Source organism: Scyliorhinus torazame, chromosome 1, assembly GCF_047496885.1.
Source record: "Scyliorhinus torazame isolate Kashiwa2021f chromosome 1, sScyTor2.1, whole genome shotgun sequence".
NCBI lineage: Eukaryota > Metazoa > Chordata > Chondrichthyes > Carcharhiniformes > Scyliorhinidae > Scyliorhinus > Scyliorhinus torazame.
The window spans coordinates 299,138,442-299,161,949 of NC_092707.1; the positions used below are offsets into that span (position 1 = coordinate 299,138,442).

At 46.6% G+C, this 23,508-nt stretch overlaps 1 protein-coding gene across 1 annotated transcript in view; it reads left to right on the forward strand.

Moving 5' to 3' along the window:
• Positions 1–788: 788 nt before the first annotated feature.
• The window catches only part of rps6ka2 (ribosomal protein S6 kinase, polypeptide 2), a 531,365-nt gene continuing 508,645 nt past the window's right edge, over positions 789–23,508 (forward strand). The window contains exons 1-2 of the mRNA XM_072507735.1: positions 789–896; positions 1,078–1,131. Coding sequence (XP_072363836.1) covers positions 852–896; positions 1,078–1,131 — 99 coding nt within the window. The 5' untranslated portion in view covers positions 789–851. The remainder of the gene's footprint in view (positions 897–1,077; positions 1,132–23,508) is intronic.

The following is a 23,508-nucleotide window of genomic DNA, read 5'->3' on the forward strand; positions in this document are numbered from 1 at the left end:
ACAGACCAGCCTCTTCCTTTGTAGGTCTTTTGAATCAAAGGCTCTCGTATTTTTTGAAACCCACGCAATGGAGAATTCATCCCACAAATGACCTTAAGATAAAATGACAGGCATGATTTCACCAGGGTCACTCAAAATGCTGCAACAATAGCGGTTCTGCATGGATTCTCCGGATAATACAGCTTCATCCCTTTTGTCTTTAACATGCACTAAATGGGCTAACAGAAAACATGAGAAATGGCTGCTTAAAAGCATCTTAATTCCACAGCGACCACACAGAGAAGGTGGGGGGACATTTATTGTACCTACAGATCGGTGAATCAGCAATGCAAATGCCGTTTTTGAGGTAAGGAGGTAGAATTGTCACAGATGCCTCAGTGGCTGATGATGAAGAATGGAACATGGCAGATGATGAGTCATTCTCAATACGTTAAGGAGTGTCATATTGAAGAGGGAATATAGAGATCTTGCATCTTTGTTGAAGAACTGTTGCTTACTCTTTAAAAGTGTGTAAGACAAAAGTGCTCACAAAAGCCACTGATTTTCATTGGAATAACAGGTTGATGGGCCAACAATGCCCAGCTGGATGTTTGTGATGAGAGTACAGTGAAAGTATGCCGTCTTACTGAAGGTACAATCATTGTGTAGGAGCAGGCGACCTTGTTTACTTTTATCATTTCCAGAAAATTTGTTCTATGTTATCAATGTGAAGTTTGAGGCTTGGTGGAAATTGCATAATTTCCTGTGCCAGACTGCAATCGTCTTCACAGTAAGGCGCACAAGTTCCTTTTTGAGTGATAAAACTCTACATTGTCCATTTTTAATGCAGAGAGAGCTGTCTTGCTGAAAGAATGTGGAGGCATTTAATTTTTCGTAACAAAAAATCAGCAAGAGTGGTGAGTTTAACCGGTGTGTGTTTGTGAGCCAAACAGTCTTCTCATCCTTAGGTAGAAATATTTATCAAATAAATGCCTTCTGAACTACAGAAATAATGGGACAATCCCTGCAGGACCATCATTACTCTCGATTTTTAAAAAATCTATGTGAGACTAAAAATGTTTTATTTTCTTTCCTCAGAAACAAGAGCTGCCATGGAATGAGAACTTCTGTGTAAATGAGAGCTTTGAGAAGGTAAGATGCCGTTTTGGTGTCATTTAAGGATCATTATTAACTGGAGAAAGTGCAGTGCACATTGTGTGGTATTTCAGATATTGTTTTCATGGTCTCTAAGTGGAGCGTGAATAAAAGTTGTCTTGAAACAGACTTTCGTCTCAGCAGCCAGCGAAAGGTTTGCAGTATGTTTCCTGAAATTGCAACAGTGAGCTGGACTTGCCGCTTCCCACCGCAACACAGTGGTGGATTATTTTATTCCAATTGTTTCACTTCTCTGAAAACTCAAAACAGTTTCTAGTTTTTGGAGATCTCTTACAAGAAATTATCTTGCGGAGAATTATGGTTTGTGAAGGAGGTGAGATTTCAGCGTACTCAGTATTTATTGCACGTTAACTCTATATTCATAAAGATCCAGCCTTATTTAATGGATTGACCACCATTGCTGTCGCTGACTGATACAAATTACTTGTCAACTATGTTTATTTAAGCCACTCAGTCTGCCATTTCATTTGATGTTGATTTATTAGATTTGATGTTAACATTGCCTACTTTGTGGAAGTGGTGTCAGTCGGTAGTTAATACTGCCCATCAGACTTACCCTTCGAGATCCCATTGTCATCCCGTTTGTTCTGAGCTTAACCTGCTCAGCAGGCAAAAGGGATAACTGCCAGAACTTGTGGTGTTCTTCTTAGAATATGCAGATCAAGCTCTGATGACATTGTTAGGGCCTAACTCCTATCTTAACTGGCAGCCTTACCACCAGGTCAATTTAACAGGAAGAAAAACCAGGGCCAGAAGAGAAGCGAGTTTCCTTTTTGTTTAATTTCCTAGCGAGACCAGAAAAATCAAGAAAACTCTTTCATATACCAAAGGGAAAAGCAGGCCCCTCCTTTCCTTGGCGTTCCACCTTCACCCCTCCATCTCATTCCTGTTTGGTGGTGTGTGTGTTTGTGTGGTGTGGACAGTGTGCGGTATGTTGGTTTGTGTCTGTGTGGTGTTTTGGTGATATGTGTGGTGGTGTGTGATATGTGTGTGAGGTATGAAACTGTGTGGCATGTGGTTTGAAGGTATGTGTCAGTGTGGTGATTTTAATTTGTTAATGGGATGTGGCTGTTGCTGGCAGGGCCAGCATTTATTGCCCACTCCTGAAGGCATTTAAGATTCAACCACATTGCTGTGGATCTGGAGTCACATGTAGGCCAGACCAAGTAAGGATGGCAGATTTCCTTCCCTAATGGACATTGGTCATGCAGATGGTTTTTTTTCGACAATGGTTGCACGATCACCGTTAGACTTTTAGTTCCAGAGTTTTATTAAATTCAAATTTCACCAACTGCCATGGCGGGATTCCATCCTGGGTCTCTGGATTACTAGTCCAACTCCACTGCCTCCCCAATCTAACTATAGCTGTTAGGACAGGCTCCATAATGACATTCAGCGCTCTGCAAGTACTGCCTTAAAGAGGAATTACTGAAAACGTGGACAAAAGCTTTTAAAATAGTAAAGTAGAAGTGGAGTGTTTGTGTGTGCAGCTGAAAAGCTTCGACAATGGATTTCGCCACTGCTAACAATCTTGTCATTCACACAGAAGCTGATGTATTGTGTTTGTGGGAGGATAGATAAAACAAGGGGACTCACAAAACCCATTGTCCTTGTCTTCAATTCTTCACCATGGTTTCTGAATATAAGTGCAGGATATCACAAAAGATCAGGATTGGAGACAAAATATATTTATCATGAAAAATCAAGGCACTATGGTTAGATGGCACAATGCTTGGACTTTAGGTACCTTCCTGTATTAAAGATACACAGTTCTTTGAGCTTTGGCATGACAACAATCATCATGTGTTTACAGTGAAACCACAGTAAACAACATATGGACTGAATTTACTCCTAACCAGGAATAGCATGGCTCCTACTATTGCGGAATACCACTCAATACAGCTACAATATTCCCATCTAGTTCTGTTTCCTGTACTAAAATATAATAATAATCTTTATTGCCACAAGTAGGCTTACATTAACACTGCAATGAAGTTACAGTGAAACGCCCCTAGTCACCACATTCCGGCGCCTGTTCGAGTACACAGGGGGAGAATTCAGAATGTCCACATTACCGAATAGCACGTCTTTCGGGACTTGTGGGAGGAAACCGGAGCACCCGGAGGAAATCCACGCAGACACGGGGAGAACGTACAGACTCCGCACAGACAGTGACCCAAGCCGGGAATCGAACCTGGGACCCTGGTGCTGTGAAGCCATAGTGCAAACCACTATGTATCTGATGAGGCGCTACGGCAACAGCAGGATCCTCTGAATATGGCTTAGAGAGGAAATTCAAAGAAAGAAAATCTGGACAAAACATTTTAAAACTAGCAAAGCAAAAGAGTTCAGTTTGGGACTGTCAAACTCCGAAGAATAGTTGTTCACTTAATATAGGCTTAATTTTAACTCGAGGTGTGTGGTTGAGGCAAGTGGTAATTCACCTGGCCCGTCGACATGTGAGACCCAGGAGATTTTAACTTTTGAGCTGCATATAAGCAATGGAACATGGTCTCATGTCTGAAATGGACAGGAATTGCTACCTGGCTGCTGTGATTGTGAACAGCAGAAAGTCTCCACGGGGAACTGAGGAAGCAGTAAAATACTTGCAAAACCCGTTCCCATATTCATAGATGATATCACAAAGGGTTCAATGGTTGTGAGTGGGCCAGACAATGCCATGACCAACCAGTAAGCGACTCAAGAGAGATGTCAACGCAGTGACTATTCAGAAACATGGAGAAATGAAAACTGCCTTAAACAGCAGAATGTAAACACAGCAGCAGAATTGCAGGAAAGTTCAAAATGAAGTAAACGAGCTTCACAAAGAAAAGGAAAACCAGCTGAGGGACCTTCACATGCTGCAAAGCTCCCTCCGGCCAAAGTTTATTCCTCTGAAGAGCCACTTGGCAGAGCAGCCTCAACAATGTTCTACTTTCCAGGAGGAAGCCAAAGCTATAAGAGCTGCAGAAGCAGTTCAATGAAAGAGAGGAGGCATTGAAAGGAATAGCCATAGGATGTTCCAAGCTGCGAGTGGGTAATGAAACCATGAGTAGCACAATTACAACAACCTGCCTCCCTGGAACACCCCGCTGTATATTTCCTTCAAGTCTGGAAAACAAACATTCACCACAACTCTCTCTGCTTCCTGTCCTGTTCCCAATTTTGTATTTATTCTGCCATTGTCCCTTTAATCATATGGGCTTCAATTTGCAAAAAATGGAGTATAAGGAAAGCACAGACTTGTTCAGGGAATGCAGTGGACTTTATTTTAATAGGCAGATGCACTGGGATTCGATGGAGGCTGGCGGGGGGTGGGGGTGGGGGGGTGGGGGGGAGGTCTGATGGGAATGCAAGAGTGCACGGGAAACCTGCAAGTAAGTTCAGTGCATCTGTCAGTGGATTTGACCTCAGTCGCCACATTAGGGCAGCACGGTAGCATGGTGGTTAGCACAATTGCTTCACAGCTCCAGGGTCCCAGGTTCGATTCCCGGCTTGGGTCACTGTCTGTGCGGAGTCTGCACATTCTCCCCGTGTGTGCGTGGGTTTCCTCCGGGTGCTCCGGTTTCCTCCCACAGTCCAAAGATGTGCAGGTTAGGTGGATTGGCCATGCTAAATTGCTCTTAGTGTCTAAATTGCCCTTAGTGTTGGGTGGGGTTACTGGGTTATGGGGATAGGGTGGAGGTGTGGACTTGGGTAGGGTGCTCTTTCCAAGAGCCGGTGCAGACTCGATGGGCTGAATGGCCTCCTTCTGCACTGTAAATTCTATGATTTTGATTTTAATTCTGGATTTCCTGTCCAATTAGCATGTGTTGATGTACATGACATAATTTCAGTTCCATTGTTTAAAGGCACAGTTCAAATATACAATTTGATTGCATTTGGAGTTGGTTTATGGACGGCTACACACCTGTTGCTGTGGTGTCAAGATGGGCAAAGACCACGCCCCATGGCCTATCAAAATGCATAGTTTCATGCTACACTGTGTTAAATTTAGTTTGCTATGTAGCTGTCCATTTCATCAGTCATCCGATATTCTCCCAAAGTTTGTTACTATCCTCCTATATTGCTACATTTCTGATTTTCTTCTGCTCACTTTGAAGTTATGCCCAGTATAACCAAAAAGAGGACTGGTCCTCAAAATGCATGCCTGGCCCGGGGGGGTTTCACTGTATACTTGCCTCTAATCTAAAAACAACCATTCACCACTACTCTCTGCTCCATGCTGTCACTGTCCCTTTAATCCCATGGACTTCAATCTTGCTAACAAGTTTCTTACATGATACTTCACTAAAACACCTAACAAACATTCATTGGCACAACATCAACTGTACTACCCTCATCAACACTCTCTAATACTTTATCAAATTACTTAATCAAACTTGCTATAATTAACTTTCAACAAACCTGTGCTGGCTATCATTGATTAACACATGTTTTTCCAAGTGGTGACAAATATTGACCCAGATAGCTGGAGGAATTCTAACCTGGAGGAATCCAGGGATTTGGGCTCAGGTAGAATATTAAAAAGAGTAAAAATGTCATGGAAGTTGGACTCTGGTTTGAATCCACTGACTTCCGTGTTTAACTAAAGTGTCTTAGGCAGCTTGTGGGCAACCTCTTTAGAACAGGGGGGCTGTCTATTAAAAATGCTTATTGTTCTATTGGGGCGATATTTCAACTGACTTTTAAATTCAATAGTGTCTCCACTGCTTTTCAAAGCTTGCTGAAACTCATTGTGAAGATAAAATGAGAAAACAGCAGACTTAGGGGTGAAATCAAACTCGTGGCAATACTGAGTACTCATAGTTAGTTACTTCATTCTTCCTACTGGGAAATGGTTTGCTCACAGGCTGTTCTCGAGAGTTACCTAGCTTCACTTTGGAAGTTCTCTGAAACACATCCGGGTGGGTACCGCTTTGGCTGACTTAGGCCGACCCTCAGACGAGGATCAATGTGACTAGCATCAATGGCCACAACTCGCTCTTGAGTGATCTGTAGTTCAGCAGCAGAAGAGAGTAGAGCAGCTGAGAAGAGAGCACCAGGGGGGATCAGCTTGCAGAAGCACTACCCACGGCACAGGGTCTACAGGCAGAGTCTGAATTTCCTGGCTATGTCAGAACAGCGTTGCTCCAAATGATCTTCCAGAATGTGCTAGGTGCTGAACTTTGTCCATTTGGCATTCTGTGATACTGAAACATATCTTTGTGAATAACAAAAACGGCAAGGTATCAGCTTACTCCATTAGTGTATCTCAAGAAAGCTCCGTCACATGTTGAGCTTTGTAAAGACTGTAGAGTCTGGCTTATGAAATGATGGCAAAAGCTCTTGGATCATAGGAATTGGATACTTGGCAGGAATGATTGTTTTGCGCTGTTGTCCATCTTAAGGTTGACACAGTCTAAGTTTGCTATTTTTACAGTGTGCAATGAGTCGGTGTGATATCTATGGGGATGAGTTGATTCGCTCAGTGATACCATCTGCTTAAAGTCGTTCCAGCTCCTATGACACTTCGGAACAAATTGCAAACGGCAACTGTCTCAAATTTTGCAAAACTGTTGGAATTGATGTGTCGACATTAAGGTCCCCAAATCCAGTAAATAAGGAAGGATATCTTTTTATATTGTGAATATCGTCGATCACTTTAATGTGTGTTCCAAAGGGTTCTTCAAGTTTGAAACCAAGCTCATTGAACACGTTTACACAGGGCTAAATCGCTGGCTTTGAAAGCAGACAAAGGCAGGCCAGCAGCACGGTTCAATTCCCGTAACAGCCTCCCCGAACAGGCGCGGAATGTGGCGACTAGGGGCTTTTCACAGTAACTTCATTTGAAGCCTACTTGTGACAATAAGCGATTTTCATTTCATTTCATTTAATTTCATAAGACTTTGGATTTTTAGTTATGTAGAATGCGAAATTGGCTAAATTGATGTTTTGTGATGCACTGGAGCTGCAATGATTTCAGAACCAGAATAATCAAGTCCATGTAAGCTTGAAAAGTGTCTCTCGCAGAAGCGAGAAGAAGTTGTGAAAAATAATAATGATACAGTTTGTCGCACAATATAGATACTTTCATGGCAGTGTCACTGAAATGCCCATGATCTCAACAGAGCATTCCTTAAAATGACCCGCGCTTTACCATCTGTGATGGAATAAAATAATAGAATCATAGTATCACTAGAGTGCAGAAGGAGGCCATTCGGCCCATCAAGTCGGCACTGGTCCTCTGAAAGAGCACCCTACCTAGGCCCACTGCCCTGCCCTATCCCCGTCACCCCATAACCCCCATAACCTGCACATCTTTTGGACACTAAGGGTTAATTTAGGATGGCCAATCCACCTAACCTGCACATCTTTGGACTGTAGGAGTGTGGTGGTATGTATTAGGGGTAATACGGTACACCACGTGTCGACAGGCTATTGGTGGAGGGATGCCAGGTCCTGATAGGATCTGCCGCCTACTGGACTCCACCCAGAAATACCGGTAAAAGAACCCAGTTTTTCCCTCCATTTCCCTCAGCAGCTGCATTCTGTAACCACGCTGCTGGGGATAAAGTTCTGCTTAATAAAGCCTTCAATTGACATTACCTCAACCTGCCTCGCGTCATATTGACGGTGCAACAAGGAGGAAACCGGAGCACCCGGAGGAAATCCATGCAGACACGGGAAGAAAGTGCAAACGCCACACAGGCAGCCACCCAAGGCTGGATTTGAACCCGGGATCCTGGCGTTGTGAGGCAGTATTTCACTCTCAGGGATATATTCCCCCAAGTGGCGAACTGATGAAATTGTTTTCTTTGACAACCTGCACACCTTTGCCAAACGATTCCTTTTTAAGCATAAGCTATATAGTTTTCTTTGAGCTGGACATGGTGTAGTGAATCGATGCGAACCTCTACAAGATAGGTACATTTTTTAGGGTATCGAACCAGGACAAGGCAAGTGTTGAGAGGACTGCAAAGGTCTCTTTGTCCATAGTCCTTGCATTTGGGCTGATTGGATAAGCTGTGTCCTGCAGCTGAGGGTGTATTACTGTGTGACCGCTTTGAATCAAACATAGTGGATTTGGTTTGCACTGCCAAGACAATGGCATTTCCAAGCTTAAATCACCATCCTGTGTGAGTAAGTGTTCCCTAATTTGTGGAATTGAAGTTTTTTCAATAAGTTGGTCACAAATTAATTTACGTGTGAAAGCCAACTGCCACCACACTGCCACATTTTGTTTTATGGGATCACCAATTCTCTGACAGAATGCATGAATTCAATCATCACACTTTTTTTGGTCCGAAATCATTTTTGAGAGCCCTCACTGCCATATAATATGTAACCGTTGGTGTGTAACGTCACCGTCCCCTCGTTTGGCGTATACAAGCGCGGGAGGCCGCGAAAAGCGCGCGAAATGGCCGCCCTCATCCAGGCTGCAGCCATGGAGGTGTTCAATTGTTTGGACCCGTTCCGCCTTATGGGGACCTTGCCGCGCCATTTCAGCCGCCTGTATGTGGGAGTACTGGCTGGAGGCATTTTCATGCAGGACACAGGTCTCAATGGCAGTCGCTAGGGTGAGTTGCTTAATTTTGAGGAGCTGCTGATGCAGGTGGTCCGACAGAACACCAAATACAATCTGGTCGCGTATCATGGAGTCGGAGGTGGGCCCGTAGCCGCAGGACTGCGCAAGGATGCGGAGGTGTGTTAAAAAGGATTGGAAAGGCTTGTCCTTACCCTGCAAGCGTTGCTGGAACAGGTATCTTTCGAAGCTTTCATTGACCTCTATGCTGAAGTGGGTATCGAATTTGAGGAGAACCGTCTTGTACTTTGTCTTGTCCTCGCTGTCTGCGAATGTGAGGGAGTTGAAGATGTGGATGGCGTGTTGCCCAGCCGTGGAGAGGAGCAGAGCAATCTTCCTGGTGTCCGAGGCGTTCTCCCTGTCCGTGGCTTCGAGGAAGAGTTGGAAGCGCTGTTTAAAAATCTTCCAATTGACCCCGAGATTGCCGGCGATGCGGAGCGGCGGCGGTGGGTTGATGTTCTCCATACTTCAGGATGCCGGAATGCTGATTAGTTGCAGGTGGGTCTCAGAAGTGCGAGTATGCAACCACTCCTTGTACCATGATGTGTTGGGTGTTCTGGATCACAAACAGGTCACCAACACTGGAAGTGGTGCAGCTCTATTTTATTATATGGTTAACTATATTAACATACTTGAACTGTGGGTAAATGCAATACCAGCTTTAACTGTTGACCTTTGCCTAGTCCTAACCAGGTGATGCACTCAGCACATGGTGAATGTCTGTGTTGCAGGATGTGAGCTCTGTGCTCCGAGCTGGCTGCTACTAGAATGAGAGGGAACTCTCCTGTCCCCTGTCTTTATAGTGTGCGTGCTCTCACTGGTGATTGGCTGCGGTGTTGTGTATGCTGATTGGTCCCACTGCATGTCCATCAGTGTATGTGTGTGTGTCTGCACCATAATACTGAAATACTCATTGACCTTTTGGCCCAAGCAATGGAGAAGTGTTCTTGCGGGCCACTGCTACCTATGGTCCAGCCATAACCAGTGCGACCGATTAGGTCTCAAAGCCCAAAGTCCATTGATCCCATGGCATGGGTGGATCATCCAGTCAAGAAAGGAAAGATGCTGGAGCCGGTAACTTCAAATAATAATAATAATCTTTATTAGTGTCACAAGTAGGCTTACATTACCACTGCAATGAAGTCCCCGAGTCGCCACATTCCGGCGCCTGTTTGGGTACACAGAGGGAGAATTCAGAATGTCCAATTCACCTAACAAGCACATCAATATTCTCCATATTATCTTCATTGCCAATTTTTGTGTTTTGTGCCTCAGAGATATGCAGAGATGACACACTCCTGGTCAATTATCAGATCAATTATCGCTTGCTGGCCGATTGACAGGGCAGGTCTGGGCATGTCTTGGCAGCCTGCCTGACCTCTAGTGTATTCGAACGTAGCCAGTCCAAATTCCCATGAGGCCATGCTGGAGTGACTGTGGCTTGTTTTCATCGGGTCTAAGCGCTAGGCCCTCACAGGTCACCACAGAACACACCATGCAGTAGTTCTGTGCCCTGCTGGCAGCTTATGTCAATAGGCAATCACATAATTGTCTCTCTTGTGCCCTCCTGATGTGAGGGGTCCCTCCTTGGCAATGCGTTCTACTGTAGCACTGTCCCAATGCCCTCTACGTGTGATGATGCACCACCCTTTTCCAGCTGCACCCTCATATTAATCAGGTGAGGCCCAAGCAGCGTTATTGTATAACCCAATACCTAATTGATGCCTTGAATGGCACCTAGGCTTGTTTAGCTCAGTGGGCTAGACAGCTGGTTTGTAATGCAGAACAAAGCCAGCAGCGCGGGTTCAATTCCCGTACCGGCTCATTACCCGAACAGGCGCTGGAATGTGGCGGCTCGGGGCTTTTCACAGTAACTTCATTGCAGTGTTAATGTAAGCCTACTTGTGACGATAAAAGATTATTATTATTAGGTTCTAAGATGGCAAAGACTTGACTTTGGCCTCTTCCCCTGTCCCTTCAACCTCTCAATCCAGGCAGTGAGCCCTTTCAGTCAAATGACAACAATCTAATAAACTACAAAAGAAGTTTCCCTGTCTTCTGACTCACCGCCATTTCCATTCACTCTTTTTCCCTCATTGGGCAAAATCACTGAGGGCTCCCGAATCCCAGTCACCTCCCACGAAGTTCCGTTGAATCTAAAGTTAAGCTTTTTTATGAAGACCTTAATGGGTTTAATTGGCCTTATAATAAGAACTGGTCTGTTCCGAGGCTCACAACCTTTTGCATGCTGTTGAAAATGGCTGGTGCTTGGAAATGGAGGCGGAACCTGAGACTGTGCTGTTCGACGGCCATTTTGTTTGCATCCCTGCCTCCATTCCATCCTGCTTTGGAATGAGGAAATCTAATCCTAAATATCTAAGCCAGTGCTTGGTGAATATGGGTCCAAAGATGCATCCTCAGAAGCATTCAGCGCCTCTGAGGAATCCATGTCTGTGAACTCCACTGGAGGCCCTGTTAGAGATGAGAAAATGTGAAAAAATGGTAAGAATATTACATGTTATAGAATCATGGAATGGTTACAGCACAGAAGGATGCACTACGGCTTTTTGTGTCTCTGCTGACTGCCTGCAAGAGCAATTTAGCAATCCCTGGCCATCTTCCAGTCGCCCTCTAAATATCCCCCTTCACAGGTGCAAAATCGTGGCCCTTACCTATTTTATCCCATCAAATTTCTCTACTTTCTCCTTAATTGTGATATTGGCAATACTTTCTTCTAAAATGAAGACCAATGTAAAATATTCATTCAACATCTCAAACATGTCCTTTGCCTTCATGGGAAGATACTCATTCTGGTCTCTCTGAAGCCCCGCCCTTCCTTTGATTATCCTTTCAGTATGTATGCAATTGTAAAAGATTTTAGTGTCCCCATGGTATGACCCACTATTGTCATATACCCTCTTTGCCCCTCTATTTCATTTGACAATTTCCCTCTGAAGTTTCTGTAATCAGCTTAGTTATTGCTGAAAACAGAGACATGCTGTCAAAGCTTTTTGACTTGCACACATCAGGACAGATTCACAAGAAAACCAATTGTAAAGCGAACAACAATTTATACTGTATTAGAAGAGATTGCTGATTAGTTGACAAGTGGACTCTGATTGGCAGTGGCATCACCATGGAGAATGCACCAGGGAACATGGTTGTATAAAAGCAAATTACTGTGGATGCTGGAATCTGAAACAAAAACAGAAAATGCTGGAAAATCTCAGCATGTCTGATAACATCTGTGGAGAAAGAACAGAGCTAACGTTTTGAGTCTGGATGACTCTTCGTCAGAGTTGACAGAACACTATTATATACCTCAGCTTAGTTCTTTTCCTGTTATGAACCTGACATTTATCATAAGCCTCCTTTATATGTTTAATTATAATTTCTCGGTTTGGAGTTTTCAGTAGGTTGTGCTATGGTTTTCAGCAAAAAACTTCCTGAAATTAAGCAAACCAGAGGAATTTCAAGCACAAGTTACACCCAGTTTCCACGACCTTTTGCATTAGTTAAAGCAGCATCACGCTAGAAGTCAGCCCTGTCCACAAAACAGGCCACACCGCTAGGTAATCAATTTTGAACCTACTTGGTGGCAGGTTGAGGATGATCATCTTCCCACCATCAAACTAGCCTCACACCGAGTTTCATTGATCCATGACGAGGCCACAGAACTGAAAAGGCTGCAGCCTCAGCCATACCCTCCCTCTCTGTGGAGGTGTTTCCCCTCCACAGTGATCAGCCGACCAGCTGTGGGCCCTCCACTCTGTTTAACAACTTAAAATAGTTTCCAACGATGCTACTACTTTGAAGTGCCTTCATGCTACTCTACCTGCTTCAGCTGCACCCATCTCTGCCAGCGAGGCTGCCGTCCATCAAGAGTTGATGTCCTTTCTATTTGGCCTCCTACCTCAGGAGTCCACCCATAGTCCCTAATTGGATGGCAAACGTGGATGGGGCCTGTTAATTAATTGCCTGCTGGAAGATCCTACCTGTTGCTGCACTGCTGACCCATGTGAGGAATGGACCTGGAAATGGTCCCAATGTCGATGTCAAGAAAATTTAGGTATGTTGATTAAAACATTTATTTTGTGTGATAAAGCTTTTTTAGCTAATTAATAAAATTGCCACAGGTTACTACACTTGATGCCTTGAGAAATATTTTTTCAATGCAAAAATCTATTATAAATATAACATTCTAAAATATTTTGCGTGATTGTGTTGCTTCTTGGAAGATTTTTCATTCAAATTAATTTTTCAAAAAGCACTTTTTAAGCTAGCGTAATTCTGAGTGCAATTTGCAACTGGATTGCTGATTGCATCCAAAGCAGAAACTCTTGGTCCATATCTTGAATCATCCAGGGAGTTCTACTTTTGGATGAACTTCCATTTTTCTTCTGGGAATAATTCTGCTCTATACATGAACTATTCCCTCTTTGAAGGATCCCTATTATTCATTTATTACTTTCCCAATTGTTATTTCCAATCCACCTGAGCTGATTGCTCAACCATCCCACTGAGAATTGTCCTTTCTGCAGATGATTGTTTTTTCTTTATTCTTTTGCATAGCTACTTAAAATTATATTGTGATCAATATTTCCAAATCTTCGCCCACTGAAACATGCCCGCCTTATCCGATTCCATTCCCTGGAATGAGATCGAACACTGCTCCCTTCCTCATTGTGCTGGAAAAATACTGATCAAGGATGTACACATTTGAAGAGTTCTTCCTCCATTTTGTTCTTTACACTGTCGCAATCACAATCTATATTTGGATGATTGCAATTCATTGTTATCACTACTCTACTGTTGTATCTTTCAGTAATTTGGCAGTAAACGTGCTCCCTTCCCCACTATTTGATGGCCTATAATATACACCTGCATCTGTCATGTTATTGTACCCTGATGCAAGGTGAAATTGTTCACTGTATAAAGTTTGTCAGAAGCACTCTGAATCTAGCAGTATACTCATTTTTGAAGAACCTTTGGTCGATCAGTCTGTTCTAATATTACTTTACCATAATGTTAATAATAAATTCACATGATATTACCTAGCCTACTGAGAGTTATCTTGCAGCTTTCACATTATCTTCTCTTATGAAAGCGTTGTTCATAATGGGTAGCACGGTAGCACAGTGGTTAGCACAGTTGCTTCACCGCTCCACAGTCTCAGGTTTGATTCCCGGCTTGGGTCACTGTCTGTGCAGAGTCTCCACATTCACCCCGTGTCTGCGTGGATTTCCTCCGGGTCCTCCAGTTTCCTCCCACAGTCCAAAGATGTGCAGGTTAGGTGGATTGGCTACGCTAAAATTGCCCTTTGTGTCCAAAAAGGTTAGGTGGGGTTACTGGGTTACGGGGATAGGTCGGGGTGCTCTTTCCAGGGACCGGTGCAGACTCGATGGGCCAAATGGTCTCCTTCTGCACTGTAAATTCTATGATCTATGAATTCTTGCAAAGGCTGATTTTTCAAGAACAGGATTTGGTGAAACATTGTTCAAGTCAGAGAATTGCACAACACAAAAAGAGGCCAATTGCCCCAATAGCTCCAGGGTGGTGTCTATGGTCCATATAAACCTCCTCCCATCCTCCTTCATCTAACCCGACCTGCATATCCTTCTATTCCTTTTTCCTTCATCTACTTGAGGGTGAGTACTTGAGGAATCTGTGCTGTTTGCCTCAATCGTCGGGGGAGCAGGTTCTCCATATCCACTGACATCCTTCCTGCATGATGTGCTGGCATCCTGCAGCACACTTGCTGAGTAATGCAATGCTCAATGTTTTCTGTGCGATAAGTAAACAAATGACAACCTTGTTCTATTTTTAAATGTCAAGTTGCTTAGTGAGAGTATCAATGTGTCAGATCTCTGATGTCGAAGAGAATTTGAGTCATTTTAATCGCAATAAATTCATCTGATTTGTGAATGTTATAAGGATATTAAACCACCATGACATCACAAGAAAAAGAGTTTGCAGGTTTGTTGGAGGGGTAAAGTTAGAGCCATGATTGGTAGTGACATCTCATGTAATGTAAATGTGAAGTCACCATAGTCCCAGATGACATAGACTGCTTTCCCCTGTGAAGGAGAGAGCTGACTGGTGGAGATTTAACCTAAGGATCACCACACCTTAGGCAAGGGACAAGGTTGCAAAGACGGTGCCTTCGTGAATAACCTCAGTCGGTACAGGAATTGAACCCACGTTCCTGATGCACTATCAATTACGACGAGACGAGAGTAGAATGTAATCGAGGCTTTATTACACAGAGATGTGTGGCCTCCTACAGCAGCTTACGAAATAGCTGCTGTTCGGAGAGCACACACACTTGTACTCCGCCTCCTGGGCAGAGCCAGCAGGCAGGGATCTACCCCCGTACCTGTAGTACAGGGGCCTTACCGTAATACCCATATATACAATATAGTACAACAGTGGTGACTACCACATTCACCCCCTGTTAAAAATGAGTCCAGCGGGGGTGGTGGAAAACTATATACATACAGATTGGTTTTAAAATTACAGAGAAGGTTACAAATTTAGACGACCGGGCACCATGATCTGTCGTTGAGAGCGCCGCAGTGCTGGTGGCGACTCGGGCGTCAGCTTGGTCTTTGGTGACTCCGGGAGAGTGTCGAAATCCTCTTCATCCCCGGGTGGGAGCAAGGGGAGGACGGATTGTCCTGGAGCGGGGGCTGCGGTGGGGTGCGCCGGGGAGGGGAGGGTGGCGCCGGGGCAGGGGGGGTGGGGTGTGCAGGGACTCAGCTGGTGCCAGATCCCTGAGGGAGACTGTGTCTTGGCAGCCGTCGGGGTACGCTATGTAGGCGTACTGCGGGTTCGCATGGAGTAGCTGTACTCTCTCAACCCACGGGTCCGCCTTGTGGAGCCGCACGTGCTTGCGGAGGAGAACGGGTCCTGGAGCTGCCAGCCACATTGGGAGCAAAACCCCGGAGGTGGACTTGCTGGGGAAGGCAAAGAGACGTTCATGGGGGATTTTGTTGGTGCACAGGAGCGACCGAATGGAGTGAAGTGCGTCGGGTAGGACCTCCTGCCAGCGGGAGGCCAGGAGATGTCTGGACCGTAGGGCCAGCTGGACGGCCTTCCAGACCGTCCCATTCTCCCGCTCCACCTGCCCGTTTCCCCGGGGGTTGTAGCTGGTCGTCCTGCTCGAGGCAGTGCCCCTGTTGAGCAGGTACTGGCGCAGCTCCACACTCATAAATCGGATCCCCGGTCGCTGTGGACGTAGGCGGGAAAACCGAACAGAGCGAAGATTGTGTTGAGGGCTTTGATGACGGTGGCAGACGTATGTCAGGGCATGGGACGGCGAAGGGGAATCGGGAATACTCGCCGACCACATTAAGAAAGTACGTGTTGCGGTCGGTGGAGGGGAGCGACCCTTTGAAGTCCACGCTGAGGCATTCAAAGGGGCGGGCGACCTTCACCAGGCGCGCACGGTCTGGCCGGTAGAAGTGCGATTTACATTCCGCGCAGACCTGGCAGTCCCTGGTGACAGCCCTGACTTCCTCGATGGAGTAGGGAAGATTGCGGGCCTTAATGAAGTGGTAAAAGCGGGTATCTCCCGGGTGACAGAGATCGTCGTGCAGGGTCCGGAGTCGGTCCACTTGTGCGCTGGCTCATGTACCTCAGGACAGGGCATCGGGGGGGCTCGTTGAGCTTACCGGGACGATACAAAATCTCGTAATTGTAGGTGGAGAGCTCGATCCTCCACCTCAAGATTTTATCATTTTTGATCTTACCCCGCTGTGTGTTGTTAAACATGAAGGCAACCGACCGTTGGCCAGTGAGGAGAGTGAATCTCCTGCCGGCCAGGTAATGCCTCCAATGTCGCACAGCTTCAACGATCGCTTGGGCCTCCTTTTCGACGGAGTAGTGCCGAATTTCGGAGGCATGGAGGGTGCGGGAAAAGAATGCCAGGGGCCTGCCTGCCTTGTTGAGGGTGGCGGCCAGAGCAACATCTGATGCATCACCCTCGACTTGGAAGGGGAGCGTCTCGTCGACCGCGTGCATCGCGGCCTTGGCGATGTCGGCCTTGATACGGTTGAAGGCCTGGTGAGCCTCGGCTGTCAGTGGGAAAGCGGTGGATTGAATAAGTGGGCGGGCCTTGTCCGCATAGTTTGGGACCCACTGGGCGTAATATGAAAAGAACCCCAGGGATCGTTTGAGGGCCTTGGGGCAGTGGGGAGGGGGAGTTCCATGAGGGGGCGCATGCGATCGGGGTCGGGCTCTAGAACTCCGTTCTGAACCACATAGCCGAGCATGGCTAATCGGTTCGTGCTGAACACACACTTCTCCTTGTTGTAACTTAGGTTGAGGAATGTGGCAGTGTGGAGAAATTTGGAAAGGTTAGCGTCGTGGTCCTGCTGGCCGTGTCCTAGATGGTGACGTTGTCCAAGTACGGGAAAGTGGCCCGCAGCCTGTACCGGTCAACCATTCGGTCCATCTCCCGTTGGAAGACCGAGACCCTGTTGGTGACGCTGAAAGGAACCCTAAGGAAATCTTAAAGGCGGCTGTCTGCTTCAAACGCAGTGTATGGGCGGTCCGCCTTACAGATGGGGAGCGGGTGGTAGGCAGATTTCAGGTCCACTTTCGAGAAGACCCAGTACTGTGCAATCTGATTGACCATATCAGATATGCGTGGGAGGGGGTACGCATCGAGCTGTGTGTACCGATTGATGGTCTGACTGTAGTCAATGACCATCCTGTTTTTCTCCCCAGTTTTCACCACTACCACTTGGGCTCTCCAGGGGCTGTTGCTGGCCTCGATGATACCTTCCCGCAGCAGCCGCTGGACCTCAGACCTGATGAAGGTCCTGTCCTGGGCACTGTACAACATGCTCCTGGTGGCGACGGGTTTGCAATCCGGGGTGAGGTTTTCAAACAGGGAAGACGGGTCGACCTTAAGGGTCGCGAGGCCACAAACAGTAAGGGGTGGTAGGGGCCCGCCAAATTTCAGGGTTAGGCTCTGGAGGTTGCACTGGAAGTCCAGGCCGAGTAGCAAGGCAGCGGAGAGGTTGGGGAGGACGTAGAGCCGGAAGCCGCTGAACTTTACGCCCTGGACGGTGAGGGTGGCGATGCAGTACCCCGGATCGCCACGGAGTGGTATCCGGAGGCCAGGGAGATTCTTTGGTTAGCGGGGTGTACCGCGAGGGAGCAGCGCCTTACCGTATCGGGATGGATGAAGCTCTCAGTGCTCCCGGAGTCCAGAAGGCAGGATATCTCATGCCCGTCGACCTTCACCCTTGCCGTAGCAGTCGCGAGGTTGTGCGGTCGAGACTGGTCGATCATGACCGAGGCGAGACGCGGCTGGTCGTCGGCGGTTGCAGGTGATGAGCGGCCCGATGAGGTGCCCGACGGGCAGGGGTCCTGAGGCGGGTAAGATGGCGGCGCCCACAGGCCGCACGTGTCCTGGGGCAGGCAAGATGGCGGCGCCATCGGGCCGCAAGTGTCCTGGGGCAGGCAAGATGGCGGTGCCCATTGATTCTGAGGCAAGCAAGATGGCGGAACCCACGGGCTGCACGTGTTGTGAGTGGAGCAAGATGGAGGGGCCCATGGGCCGCACGTGGTCTGAGGAGAGGAATATGGCGGGCCCACTGGCCGCACGTGGGGGGTGCCGGGACAATAGCGGTGATTGAGCGGGCCTGGCACACAGGCCTTGCAGAGCGCGCTCCACGCCAGGCAGCGCTGCCGGGGGTGTTTTGTCTGTCCGCAGAAGTAGCACTTGGGTCCCCCGGGGTTGGTTGGCTGCCGCGCGGTGCAGGCGTGGGGTTGGCTGAGGGCGGTCGCTGATGGGGTCCACGTTGGGGTGGCTGCAGGTGGGGTCCACGTGCACGGGGGGGGGGGGGGGGTGGGCGTGCAGTCGGGGGCATAAGCCTGTACGTTGCGTGAGGCGACCGTGAGCGAGAGCGCTAGTTTCTTGGTCGCCACGAGGTCAAACTTGGCCCCTTCTAAGATGCGCTGGTGGATGTAATTAGACCCTATGCCCGTAACGAACGCGTCTCTCATTAGCAGGTTCGAATGTTCAGTGGCCGAAATGGCCTGGCAGTCACAGTCTCTCACCAGGGCGAGCAGGGCACGCCAGAAATCTTCCACAGACTCACCGGGAAGTTGGTGCCGCGTGGATAGGAGGTGCCTGGCGTAGATCTTGTTGGTCTGCTGAGCGTAGTTCTCCTTCAGTAGCGCCATGGCCTCTGTGTAGATAGGCGCGTCCTGGATGAGGGGAAAAACGTTGGAGCTCAGCCGCGTGTACAGAATCTGGAGCTTCTGTGCTTCTGAGATTGGGTCAGACGCAGACCCGATGTATGCTTCAAAGCAAGCTAGCCAATGTTGGAAGTCCTTTTTGGCGTTGTCTGCTTGAAGATGCAGCTGCAGGCGATCTGGCTTGATGCGGAGATCCATCTCTGAAAAATCTCTGTGTAATAAATTGACGCACGATCAATTACGACGAGACGAGAGTAGAATGTAATCGAGGCTTTATTACACAGAGATGTGTGGCCTCCTACAGCAGCTTACGAAATGGCTGCTGTTCGGAGAGCACACACATTTATACTCCGCCTCCTGGGCGAAGCCAGCAGGCAGGGATCTACCCCTGTACCTGTAGTACAGGGGCCTTACCGTAATACCCATGTCAACAATATAATACAACAGTGGTGACTACCACAGTTCCTGACCTTACTCTGCATCACAAACCAGCTGTCGAATCAAGTGAGCTAAATCAGCCCCTTATGAGAAGATAGCTGTACTTATCAAGTATAATACCTATTTTAATGCCACTGAGAACCGTATCTTCTGGTTGAATAATCCTGGTTTCAGTACTACTGTTAGCAACAAAGGTGCTGACATGCAAGAAAGGATGTCACTGTATAGATCAATAATGATGACATGCTGGCATACTGCAGCACATGACATTCCTATGCAGAATTCAAGGTAGGGTTGTATGGCGGAGACTGTTAATTGTATGGTCAGAGATTATAAATGGGTGTGTAGGGGGAGGGGGTGGGGAGGGGGCTGGGGCCTAGGGGGGTGGAGGATGCCAAGAGAAACAGGGCAAGGAGTAAAGTAGAACCGGAAGAGACAAAGGGCGAGGGCACACTGGGAGGTGACCACAATGGCAAGAACAAAACAGGCCGGCCAACCCCTGGTACGTTTTCGTACCAGGAGGCAGCAAAGATAGGAGCAAAGCTGTATGGCGGTGGCAGCCGACCTCCGGGGGCTCGCAAACAGAGGGCCCCCATACCTATGCGTAGATTCTGTATCGGGGAGACATACCTAACTGTGTGCCCCACATGACTTCTTTTTCAGTTTACTTTTTCTTTGTTGCAAACACTCAGTTTGTAAATCCGTTTGGGTCTTTTTTTTTCTTACTTTTTGCTTTTCTGTTTGGCAGTATATCTATATTAGCGCTACTGTGTATTATACACAACATGTTATTGTAAATAATTACAAAACTAATTAAAAAATAAATGGGTCTGTTTTGTGTGCATATAAACTTACAAAAATGACAAGCAGGAGGAGGCCAGCTCGTTCATCGAGTGTGTTCCACACTCATTATGCGGTGGAGCGTATGGAGACTGTTCATTGAAACCTTGAATAGTGATGAAAAGAGAAACATGTTGCTGAAACATTTTGTCTTGCGCTTATGAGGACAAATGCAAGAATGTCAAATTTCAAATTATCTCAACAATTTATACTATATCCTGATTGGTCAGCAAGTTGACTCTGATTGGTCTAGCACTGGGGAACTATAGTTCCTCCAAGCTCCCAGGAAATATAAAAAAGGCTTGAAGATATTCCATTTGTTTGTCGAGAAGGATCCTTAACATATGAATAAATATTGCTTCTTTTCCAACAGCATTGCTCCTTGGGCTTGATTTTATGTGGCACCGTGGTCCCTGACCCTCGCTCTCCCCCCTCCCCCCGCCCACCAGCTAGAAAGGTGCAGGGGATCCCAATGGCTGAACAACAACTTAACGCTGGGAGCAGTGTTAATTGCTTTAAGGCAAGAGTTCCACTTCTTAAATCAGTCCTGCCTTAGAGATTTGCCAGCAGATCAAATTGGCCAGCAGCTCAGTAGTTGCAGTAGCCACATGAGGGACCAGTGCTCGGATGACAAGCAGTTCCATGAGTTTTTCTGTTCAGAAGCCTAACTTCCATAGCACAGTGTGTAATTTTGCAACTTTTGAGTTCCTCACTTCCTCTGCTCTGCATAAAGGTATATGTCCATTAGATATCCATGGATCAAAAATGATAACCACAAAGTAAAATAAAGGGGGAAAAAGGGAATCAACAGGAAGGGTCCTTACATACCTCCCTCACTAAAAGGAATGAAACATCAAGGCAGAGTCGTTTCATTGTGAGGTATGCAAGACATAAATCACAAACATGTAACTATTGATTCACCCTTATTAAAGAAGTTCCCTTCCCAGTTCCTACATAGTAACTAGTCAGCCCATTGCTATCACATTGTCCCTTTTGGGGATGTGTACAATTTTGACATTGAACTGTTGTAATAATAAACTCAAACAGAATAATCTTACGTTCCGTGTTTTAAACTTCTCATAAACGTAAGTGGATTTTGGTCCGTACAAACTGAGCTTTGTTTATTGTCATGTCGGACGTATACTTTGTAGTGCTGAGAGGCTAGTAGCAATGCTAAGGCTTCCTTTTCAATGGTGGAATACTTTCTTTGGCACGGCCTTAGTTTAAAAAAAAAAAAAAATCTCACTGGCCTCTCTATTCCTGCATTGCCATCTTGTAGTAGCATTACCCCCACCCCCAGGTCGCTGGCATCCGTGGCCATTTTAAAAGATCTGGAAAAATCCGGGGCGGCCAGACCGGTTTGCTTATTAATATGGCCCTCAACTTCTCAAATGCCTCTTGGCAGTCTGCAGACCACACTATTTTCACTTGTTTCCCCAGCACATTGGTTAAAGATACCGCTACAGGATTGAAGTTAGGTATGAATTTCCTATAGAATCCACACATGCCCAGGAACCTCATAATCTCCCATTTGGTTTTGGGGATTGGGGAAAACTAATAAAGCCCTGACTTTGGCTGTTCTCGCCCCTCTTCCACAACATGCCCTAAAAAGGTTACTTTTGCCTTTGCAAGCTTGCTTTTGGCCAAATTGATTACTAGCTTGGCTAACTCCAGTTGTTTGAATAATTGCTCCCATTGCTCCATATGCTCCTTCCACGTGTCACTATACATTACCACATTGTCCAAGTAGACCACACTGTTGGGCACTCTTGCCACTATTTGGTACACAGGCTGGTGGAATGAAACTGGTGCATTTTTGAGTCCAAAAGGCATTAACTTACATTGATACAACCCTCGGGGCGTTACTAACGCAGATTTTCCTTAGCCCTGGGTGTTAACTGTAGCCACCTAAAATGGCTGATTCCCGATTAGAATGGTCAAACCCCGATCTAAAATGGAGAACGAAAGAGGCTGATGGGAAAATCAGCCAACAGGACTCAAACGGACAGCTGCAGGTAAAACAGTGTATTCGGCTCTGGGGAAGTCAGCCCAGACCGATACCTGCAGCCATCAACATCACAACAACCCAGCCATCTGCATATTAAGCAGCCATCCCCGGGAACAATTGCGACACATTGGCAACATAAAGCCGATCCAGACCTTTCGGCGCCAGCAGTGGCTGTGACAAAGGAAGGTAGACAACCACCCCCCGATCAAGGAATCGCCCCATTATTGGAGCATATCGAACCAAGTGATTGGGACCAAGTCCAATTACTTGGAACCAGGTACGAGGTCCGCCCCGAGAGGCGGGAAGCCCCTGGGAACTATAAGAATAGGGGCCAAGTTCAGATCGACCCTTCTTCTCCTGCTCGCAACCTTCGAGACCCTTCGACAAAGCCAACTGTAAGTGTTACTCCAGCGATCGCTACCCGATAGGCGCTCCTGACTATCGACTCGTACCAGCCTTTTTAATTTTAATCCCGCAGGCCAGAACCAATTCGATAGACCATTCGTTTCCCAGACCAGGTGGGCCATTTCCAAAGTTAAGTATTGGCCTTTAGTAGTAGGTAGTAGTCTAGAAGTAGGATTATTGTATAAGTATTTATTGCTGTATATAATAAATGATCGTTGATTTAACTTTTACTAAGCGGTGTGCTGCATTATTAATCATTACTTGAGCTTGAACCACGTGGTGGTATCAGAAAGATACCTGCCGACTCGTGAGCAAAGGTGACAGAATTAGAGCTAATAAAACTAAGGCCAATAAGAGCAACATTTTGGTGACATCCTGACGGGACCCGATCTAGAAGTGGAAAACCACTCCAGGAGAACCCAAGAAATTTGAATTAGAATCCAATTGGAAAAAAAACAACCACAAGTGTTCAAGCAGTTCTGATTAATAGTCAAGTTTCGGAAGTGTGTGTATGCATGCGTAAGTAACAGGGCTATAAGGTAAAACTGATATATTTTGTTGTGTCAAAACTGTCAGCAGTCTGTATTTTCAGAAATTAGCGCAAGCCGTACCCGCATCTACGACACCACCTTAGCCCCCTGTTCCAAATTTAAACGAAGCAAGCGGATAGGAGAGATGGCCATGCAGGCAATGCAACGCCTCATGAACCCCGAGGAATTTGCGGTCGCAGCGACCAGCAGCAGTAGAGTGGGACAGTGTCCCATTTGGGAAGAGGAAATCCGGGAATACCTCAAGGGCAAGGGATGGCCCATGTGGAATGATTTCTGCGATAATGAAGACTCAGGTCCCGGAAGTATAGGGCATACTTGGTGGGAGAACATGAGTG